Here is a 9,764-nt window from a genome sequence, read left to right as displayed (position 1 = left end):
CTCCATGGTACCTGTCTTTAGAAGCGCATTCCTTTGCACTGTTGTAAAAAAGTCTCGTAGTGATACAAGTGAATTCGTCAGTTAAAAATACTTTTTACGGGAATTTAAAACCTAATTTGTGACGGTTGACCATCATATGCACTTGAGTGTTTAAAAACATTCAGAATTTTTATTATTTCAATGGAAGGGGCGCTGAGCGAAATCTGAGTTGCTAATGAATTATGCAGTATTAAATCTAAGTATATTTGTGTTGGCAGCGTAGAGCCTTGGTTTGTCCATATTACGTGCTCGTCGCGATTGCCATACCAAGCCCACCAAGGGCGATGACGCCAAAGAGGTTTCTAATTGGTTTTGGGGACGTTTATGCATTCAAAAATTTTTTTTCACCAATTGATAACCAATATCGACTTTCGCTTACTCTACGCTCATTGACTGCATATGAGAGGTTTGTTAGAAAGGCTGGGAATTTACAACCTTTAGTCATTGTATTCTGGCGTCATAACCAATGACCAAATCACAGGTGAGGATACTCAGAATGAGTGTCCCTTTTTTTACTCCTTTTTAGCAAATACTGCCAAAGAAAAAACCAGGACCCCATCAAGTTATACCCAGTATTTTTCAGCATTACCCTGCGAGATTTTTATGGCAAGAAATGAATTGAGCTCTATTGAATAGGCGCACTCGAACATTCTTTTTGGAACGAAATGCATGGTAATGATCTGTAAAACTGACATCGTGGCCAATTAATTCTATACTCCAGTCTCCCCAACTATACAATCACCTTAGTGTTGCTGCATAAAGACGCGGCTATTTATTGTTGTGACCGAAATAATCCTTTGCCACGGTACCGCAGCGTTCTTCTCTCTTGTTTCAGGAAACAAAACAATCACCTCAGTGTTGCTGCATAAAGACGAGGCTATTTATTGTTTTGACCGGAACAATCCTTTGCCACGCTACCGCAGCGTTATTCTCTCTTGTTTCAGGAAAAAAATGCCTACTTCCACACCAAAGTCGTTACTTCTCATTTTCGCAGGTATTTAGGACAATGGAATACATGTACGGTTTGCTTGACAAGGACGATGACGGGGACCTAGACTGCTCGACGGCTATCCGAACGGAAATCAACGAAGAGGAGCAGACCGCCACCTATCTCTGGGTCCTGTGGGGGCCGGATGGCCAGCCGTAAGACCTGACTGCGGCCGGAGAAATTTTCTTCCGTCAGATTTAATTTCATCGGTGGTGTTTCTAAGTGGGCTGGGTGCCAGGGCTATTTGCACTTTGCGCTGGTTGAGGCTTGCTAAGAAGACGTCAGCAAACAGGCATAAGAACAAAGCCTGCTTCCACAATCAATTCTCGCTGACCGTTGTGATCGTCTCAGTGGGCAAATTCAACAGTGAACCCTTGTGGAAATGAACTGCCTGTATTTAGGGAGCTTAGGCTACACCTGAGCAATGAAGCGCACTGTAGTGAAGATACAGAATTGTTTTGCACACCTGGGAATGTTTAACGTGTGCCAAAATGTCCATGAACGGGGGTTCTGGTTTTTGCCTCTATCAGAAAGTCCCCACGGCGCTAAAATCACACCCACGTCTTTGAGCTCAACTGCACTCAGCATGAGCTGCGGGGCCTTGACGGTAGGTAAAGGTTCAAATTTCGCAGGAAAAGTAAAGCAGTACAGTGTAAACTTTGGCTATTTCGTACGTATAAAAACAGCGAAACGGTGCAAGAAAGACAACTGGAATAGGAGAGAGAAACACAATGACAATAACAACGGGGGGGGGGGGGGGGAGGGTTGGAGGTACTATCATCTTTATTTCAACATCAACAACTACAAGAGTTCTCGATGCTGGGGGCACAATAAAAAAAGCCGTGGCTCGGCTTGACTGGGAGAGTGCAGGTATTCCTTGAGGTAGTAGGTATTCCTTGATAACACTTTTAAGCACAAGATTTTTAATGAAAGGACGTAAAGAACAGACAGACCTGTGTGTTTTGTGCCCTTTGTATAAATATTTTGGCGCTTAGAAGTCTCACAACTAGGAGCTGGCACTCAGCAATCAGCAAACTGTACCAAAGTGCAAAGTTGCCACCGCAGAGAATTCACTGTGCATAGGGCTGAGTTCTGAGAATACCGAAGACATTGTTTAATTGCGCTATTTCTGCAATGAGCAGCGATACAGGCTATCTGACGCATGATGCGTCTTTGTGGCAGAGAGAGCGGCAATTAATGTTCTTAGATGTAAGTCAGTTCTTGTACTGTTTTAGTACGGTCAACCGATGAGGGAACAGACGTGCACTTGCAAGACCGGCAATTTAGGGCTAAGGTGCTCTCGGTGGATGAGCGCATGTTGCTCGCATGCTCCCTTAGTCACTTTCTTAAGAAAGGGCCGTTGCCAAACGGCCCGTATAGCTGGTGTACGAGCTTCACACGAGCGAGGGTTCTCGAAAAGCCGTCCTTATGCAGTATGCACGTGGTTTGTCCCGTGGTTATCCTTTCCAGCTGCATTCCGCTGGTGCTACAGGTGAACCTACCTTCGAATTGATTCAACTTGTTAGGAGCGAAAACGCTGAAGACGCGCTAACTCTCAAGCAGACTTTATTGAACATTTGAGCTACTCCGTGACGTACATGATAACTACTTACTTACTAAATATCTTAGTTCCCCTGAGTGGCCACCATGGGAATTACCCTGAAAGCACCACTTCGAAGACGCTGAGAAAAAGGTAGTAGGAAATACCGCTGATAACCATTCGGAGCATTACATATTGAGGAAAGGACCGCTACACAGAGTTCCTGACAAGAAGGAAGAGCAGGAGGAAAACATTTTATTCTATCGTATAGCTTGTTTGCGTGTGGCGTCCGTATTCTAGGACGCTGTTGCTTCTTCCCGCGGTCTTCACTCTTTTGGTCAGCCACGGCTGCTGTTTGTGTTAGAGCTGGCAAGTCCACCTTCCCCCTGCTCCTGAGGGTGGCTGTTGTGATGAACCATTTGCAAATTACCTAAGGACGGAACAAATGGTGGAACACCGTTATTCCACAGCGGGGTGTAGCTCCGCTAAAAACCGTAACTAACCCTGCACAGAACTTTATTCGCGAGAAAAACTTATTTAGCGTGGTACGGAACATGCCGAACACTTCTTCCACCTGATGTGAGAGGTCGCCAGCTCTGGGCACCAACTAACCGGCAAGTGATCGTCGTAATAAAAAAAGCACAAGATTCGGCGTTCGCGTATCGTTTGCCGTACCGAACATGTTGAGTAAACTCTGCAAAAAGGTGCAATCACAGTACCACCGGAACAGAGATTCTGGGAATACACGTGACAAAATACGGAGTTGGTGTAGATGGAGTGGTTTATAAGAATTCACTCTTTTTTAAGGAGTTCGCACATTGGGTAAAGGGGCCGTTGTAAAAATGTGCACCTGAGGGAGCATGCGAGCAACCTGTGTTCATGCACCGGCGGCTATTAGTACTTCCATTGCTAGTCTTCAAATGCACGTCCGCCATCCGTCAACGCGGACATACTGAAACGATGCCAGGACAAGCAGCTTCGAGAGTTCTTCAAGGCCAGCGCCATCTCTGAGTAACGCGTAGCATGCATCGATTCACCCCTCTCAGCTTTTACGTGTGGAGTGTTGTACGTGGAAAAAGTGTATTTGGTTTTATTTGGAAAGCCCTGCAACGTGCATAGCCGATTCCTTTTGACAGCTACAAAAGCCTTTCAAGAAGTATCAGTTTTTAAATAGGCGCAACGTGAATTCAAGAACACATATATGTCCTTCCTTCGAAGAAACTTTGTCAATTTATAGTCAGCGTCATGCGTAGCCACAACATTTTAGTCCCTCCAGTTTATAAATCACTTGTCCTCTGCTCTGCGACAATTGCATTCCGTCCTTTGATGTTATAGTCTCCGCCCCTTCGCTATTGCTAGAGCGTAACAAAGCTCTCAGCATATCGAGAATAGGACGCTTGTATAGCAAATATCCTGAAATAAGGATAACTGATTTGCCATGTACGTCGACCTCAGACATGGGCGGTGCTCGTCCGCAGAGAATGAACCTCTCCGCGTACGCACTAATCTCGCTTGCAACGGCCGATCCGCCTTTATTGGGAGGCAAAATATCACAAAAACATGCCATATTAGATAAGCCAGTTGCGAGTGCCAAGTCAGCTAATTGCTGCTTCGTTTTCTGATTTCTCCTTTGTCATTTTGGTCTATATTTATAACTTCTTAATTTAGCATTTTAGATTTAACGTTGCTTGCTTTTCTGTGAGTTCCCGTATTTTGCGGTGTGCTGTTTTTACCGCTAGTTCACTGTTGCGAGGCAACGCAAGTACCTAGTTTGTCCGAAGGAGCACCTGCTGCGGGATGTCTTATTTTTGTGCTGAAGTAGACTTGGGGAACTTCTTGAGCTGCGGCTGTGTCTTTATATTTTGGAGGAAATTCTACGCACGCCGCATCTGATGTTTGCCTGGCGAAGCAGCTTTCGTGTGGTCATAAGGCCTCTGCAACTCCCCAGCGGCGACGGCTTACAGACTTTTAAAGTCTGTTTGCCACCCTAATTTGCTTAGAAGACTCGATAATGGCAGACAGGTAGACACTGCGGCTACCATTAAGAAATTTCTCTGCCAACAAAACGGTGCGCGTCACCTGGGACGATTTCGTCAACTGCGCCTGGCATGACGAAAAAAGGGGCGTGTTCTTTCATAATCTCCTATGTGTGGTCATAATCTCCTATGTATGGACGGCCGACGCTAGAGATCTATGCTACTGGAAAAAGGTTCATGAGGGTTTGCGCACCTATCATTGCGCTCGTGCTCGAATTGTTACAAGGCGAATTCATTGATTTAGTTAAGCTAGCCGGAAGTTTAAATTCTGTAGGCAATGTTTAAGTAGCTACGCCGAAATAGAATTCTGCTGATATTCCAATGGCATTTAGTTTTTATACCTCGCGCCGCATGGCAGGCAAGTCCGGTTTTATTGTTTTATACTTCCGTAAGAGCACGCACAATGAACAACACTCGTTCTAATTCATGGTGTGATGGAACATGCTATCTTGCTCAGTGTGAGTTCTCGCATCGCTATAAATGGGTGCCGTAACTGCCCTAAAGCTTAAAGTAAATCAATCAACATAATTTTGCTTGATCCGCCACAAAGATTTAGCGTTACAATAAAAATTCTTTTAAAATTCCGTAGAGGGGACTTCGAATCAGAAATTGCGGAAAGGCACATTAAAAATGAACAAACACACGACACGCATGCAATGTTCTTGAGTGCCGAAAAGGCGGCACACAAATCTTTCGATCGAGAAAAAATTCTAAATACGAAAGTTTATGACATTATTGGGCACAAATGTTGCCGTTCACATGATTTGGCACGCTCTACTGAATTTTGAGATAGCAAGAGCATCTTGTATTGTAGTGACATCTTTACACAGCAACGTGTCCTCTTTTAATTTTCACCAGTTTGCACGCCAGGCTACAATTAGGGGAAATGGTTTAATGAAACCTCTTCTCGTGTTGCCGCTTATACGAAATTTCTAATGTTTTATGCACTAGGGAGCGTCTTATCGAGAAATTTATGTAGTGGTACCGACATCCTGTATCCAGCGTTGGCTTATATCATTCAGCTATCTCAGCTCTGCGTGCTTTATTAAATTTGTCTATATGTCATAATCATCATTATTAGCATGTCTACGCCCACTGCAGTGCAGAGGCCACTCCAATAGATATCCAGCTTTGCTGCTCCTGTGCTAGCTGCGACATATTTATCCCGGAAATCTCATCTGCCCACCTAACTTTCTCCAGCCCCCTGTCCTGCTTGCCTTCTCTAGGGATCCACACTATTACCCTGGACCAGCACCATTATACGCCATTAGCTTACAAATACGTGTAAGAATTACATTAGAAATTTTGTTTTTGTTTTTGTTTCTCAACATCAGGAACATTGTAAATATAGATGAAGTAACTGTTTTTTTCTCTTGCTTTGCCGTTGTAGAGATTGCGCTGAAATAGTTACAAAGTTACAAGCGACATAGTTACAAGCTACATTATTAACAAAGCACTTTTGGGATCGCACATGCAAATACGCATGTGAAACCATCACGCTATCTGCAGTAGAAAAGGGAGGAAGAAAAACAAACCCGACGCTGACCACTTTGCCCTTTTACAGAAAAAAACAAGCACACTGCGCAAACCGTTATTCGTCTATTATATAGTGTGTTTAACTTCGTCCGTGTTAAAGTACCTGTCGGCAAAAGTATTAGAGCCCATCTTCGTAAACCAACAATAGTCATCCAGCGGCAAGGTTCGCTCCACGTTCGCGGCCAAGTTCATTTCGGCGATGCAGTAGAAGCTTTTTGACCCGCAGTGTCCGAGTGCCGTGTTTCTGAATGTCTTCCTTTTGAATTTCAGAATGCCACTCAGCTTTAATTATAAGGTTATACCGGGAAGTGATCAGGCTACTTTTACCATTGGAGATGGTAAGTCGGGTTATTCGTGCAACATGTTGGCACTTCTGAATTTTTAGCTAGTAGTGATCGCCCATGCGCTGATTCGCAACTTATAATCAAGAAACCTTGAGATTAACTTGGGCGAAGGCGAAGGTCTCTGTCTTCTGTCATGTGCTCCGTTTGTTTTCGGCACTTTACCTATACATGTAAGAAACATAGCACAAAAAAGCGAACACAGAACGTTTGGGCTCCATAAACAGGGCAGGTGGTTCGATCAACATATCACTTTGTGCCTTCAAAATTTCCGAAAGGGAACACAAAGTTTACCGAGTGTAACCCCAAAGAACCACCGTAAATGCATAAAAAGCCCTCTTTTAGCCATTATATTCAAGAGCCCATAACGGTGGCGCAACGTGGGCTCACCGGACTGTCTACAAGAAACAAGTATCAAAAGTGCTCAAACTTTGGCTGGTTCGTACGTAATCCAAGGAATGAAATCTGCGCTACGCACGGGGCGCAAGAATGAAGAGCCAGCTCAAGTGTTTCTGTCTTCTTTCTCCTGTACCGTCCATCGCTCTGTATTTCCTTCCTTTGGAAAGAGCAATGCTCGAATGCTCAGTTGATCATCATTTTTTGCTTCACCATAGTTTACTTCTCGAGAAGCAAGAGCACCCTTGGTTCTTTTTTTGATAAATGCTCGAACATTTAGGAAATATTGCGGTAATTCGGCAGAGCTTAACAACTATTGGTGTCAAAGGCCCATTTTAATTTTTTATTGCTAGGCACACGTAAACGGGTGGGCTTGATTCAGAGCCCCAAACTCCTGATGATATTCGGCAGAGTGCAAACATTGAAATAGCAGATGAATTTTACTTCGCAAAATTATAGTCAACCGGAAAGAACTCGCGCAAGTATGTGAGTGTCAGGATAATATTACGTGAGGGAAACTACTGTGCATACCATTTTTGTCTTCTCGCAGGGGATGGACTCGGAAAGACTGCTACATTCCTCTACGATGACCACAATGGTTGCGCTGTGGCGGTTCTTCCTTTATTTGGTCGACCAGGTAAAGCACGACATAAGGGACCGGTGCGATTTTTAGTTATGTTCAGTTCCAATAACGGCCTATAACACTCTACTAGAGTAAGATGGATGTTGGTTAAAAACCTACGAAAGTAGTTACTACCAACCAGTAACAAAGAGACAAGCAAAATTTAGATTACAAAACTTGAATAATAGGAAAGTTCGAAGATTTTAACATTGTTTACATGTAATCTGCTCTACAGCTTCAGTGCTTCAGGCGATGTAAACACAGTGGCATTTGTTCATGTAAAGAATTTACGGAGGTATTTTATGAGCTCGCCTAAAAACGGTCATTTAGTGAGTATAAGGTGCTTCAACCATTCCTTCTATTTAAGGGGGAAATGTATTTTTGGTTACTTAGACGAGATAAGCTTTGTCGGTCTGTTTCCCTGATTCAACTGCCTGGGCAGAACTAAAAAAAAAACTTTCCAATAACAAACAGAGATTAAATAAACTTTCAAAAAATAGAAATTCTTTCATCGTAGCTCAAACGTGCCCTACGAAAACATGCCCTATTTGAGGCAACACATAGGTTCACAAGTTACTGTAGCCGGGTTCTTTATTTAAATAAAAGTAGACGTTCGCCTAATTCTTCCGATATCGAATGAAAACGCGGTAAAACAATGTTTTAAAAAAATACAGGAAGCGTTCACGCTTGTGGTCTAGTTGCCGCCCCAGGCCCAAGAGTAAAATACTTCTCAGCAGATGGCGCATGAGGAGTGCGAACGCTGGAAAATTGAATGAAATTGAACGAACCAGCATTACATGTATTGTGGCAGGAGCAGAGGCCAGGGGAAGAGCGTAAGGGTGGTCAGGGGAAAGAAGATAGGCAGTTACATTCCAGGAGTGGATGAAGTTTGTCATCCTTCAACCACATTTGCAACGAAGCCATGAAACGGGCGGCAACCTTTTTCTGTGTTACAAGTGACACTGAGCGCCTCCTCGTGCTCTTTACCCACCTAAATTCCCTATATTTCAATGTAGTCATTTTCCCTGCAGATTGCGTCATGGGAGTGTCAGAGGAAGTGAAAACCCACGTTCCGCAAAGCTGCATTACAGCGTTTGAAGAAAACTGCCACACCAAGGTGCGGGGCTTCGACAAAGACACGTGTAGTGGATGGTACGACGACGAGGAAATCGCGCGGTCTCACGGATCAATCTGAATTCATCTCTTCAGAACACGCAACCAGAGGAACGTTGCCAAACAAAAAAAAATATTACAATTTGCCTATTTTGCAATTTTTGTAAGTGCGTATTGCGGGATCGCATGCCTTGAAATTGACTAGTTAGTGCACACTGATGGGCAGATTATTCTCTGAATTATTACCTACTTCGTGTTTAAGACAACCCGGGATAGCGTGCGGTAATAACGCCCCCTTCAGCAAAAACGTCGATCCTTAGCTGTCTCTCCGTCTATGCACAATAAAGCTCCCCACTTTCCCACCTGTCTTGCAACTTCAGCGGGCCTTGCTCAAATCTTCTTCACCGGAGGAGCAACTGCCTTGATAGGCCGTGTCACCAAGCAACCTGGGGCCTCATTTGTGCCATTACTGAAGTTTTCTACTTGTAGCGCAATACAATAGAAATACAGTAGTCATTCACGAACAACAGGAACAACCGCCAATCGTTGGCTACCGCAACACAAAAAATCTCGTAGCGGCATCTCTTTGTTTATTCCTCTATTGAACCACCTGACTAGTTGACAGAACGCGTGAGCACGAAAGAGAGACTATTTTAAATTACTAAATGCGCTACCGTGGTCAAACCAAGTGGATGACATTCAGAGTTAAGGAAACCTCACGTATATTGGAGGGGGAAAAGATCAATACATGACCAAGAGCGCCGTCATTCTTTTCGTTACAATATATGTTGGATTGCTTTTTACAGTAGCAAGCAAATAGAAAGGCATTACAAATATTCAGAAAGAAAGACGAAACATCAAAACTTTAAAAACGGCCACAGCTAGAGCTGACTCAAGCACGACACTAAAAATAGTTTCGAATAGATTGGCGCGCCAAAAGCATGCACGGGCGTAAGGTATGTTGAATTGAGCAAACATTTATTGCATTTATTATGTCATGAGCGAGAATAAAGGGGGAGAGCGTGAAGCATATGAGAAGGGATTGTGGCTATATTTTAAAGGCGGTAGAATGCAATCGTTTACGGTTACTTTTGCAGCCTACCAAGCAAATGCGGGCCAATTTTTTCTCTTACATTTTAAGTACTATCACCCA

General features: G+C 43.7%; 1 protein-coding gene across 1 annotated transcript; it reads left to right on the top strand.

Moving 5' to 3' along the window:
• The first annotated feature begins 1,041 nt into the window (after positions 1–1,041).
• Positions 1,042–8,901, top strand: LOC144167337 (uncharacterized). The gene is made up of 4 exons (XM_077696630.1): positions 1,042–1,182; positions 6,410–6,477; positions 7,427–7,513; positions 8,530–8,901. Exons 1-4 carry the CDS (start codon positions 1,046–1,048, stop codon positions 8,691–8,693), a joined length of 456 nt encoding a protein of 151 aa, XP_077552756.1. The 5' UTR covers positions 1,042–1,045; the 3' UTR covers positions 8,694–8,901.
• Positions 8,902–9,764: the final 863 nt, after the last annotated feature.

The sequence above is a fragment of the Haemaphysalis longicornis genome, unplaced genomic scaffold (genome assembly GCF_048455015.1).
Source record: "Haemaphysalis longicornis isolate Haplotype H1 unplaced genomic scaffold, Haemaphysalis longicornis Haplotype H1 scaffold_2, whole genome shotgun sequence".
Taxonomy (NCBI): Eukaryota; Metazoa; Arthropoda; class Arachnida; order Ixodida; family Ixodidae; genus Haemaphysalis; species Haemaphysalis longicornis.
This window is presented reverse-complemented; position numbering and strand designations above follow the sequence as displayed.

Excerpts from the sequence above, each read along its gene's own strand:
- LOC144167337 (XM_077696630.1), top strand. The coding sequence starts at position 1,046 with ATGGAATACATGTACGGTTTGCTTGACAAGGACGATGACGGGGACCTA. Across the intron at positions 6,478-7,426 it reads TACTTTTACCATTGGAGATG|GGGATGGACTCGGAAAGACT; the intron begins GTAAGTCGGGTT and ends GTCTTCTCGCAG. Across the intron at positions 7,514-8,529 it reads TCCTTTATTTGGTCGACCAG|ATTGCGTCATGGGAGTGTCA; the intron begins GTAAAGCACGAC and ends TTTTCCCTGCAG.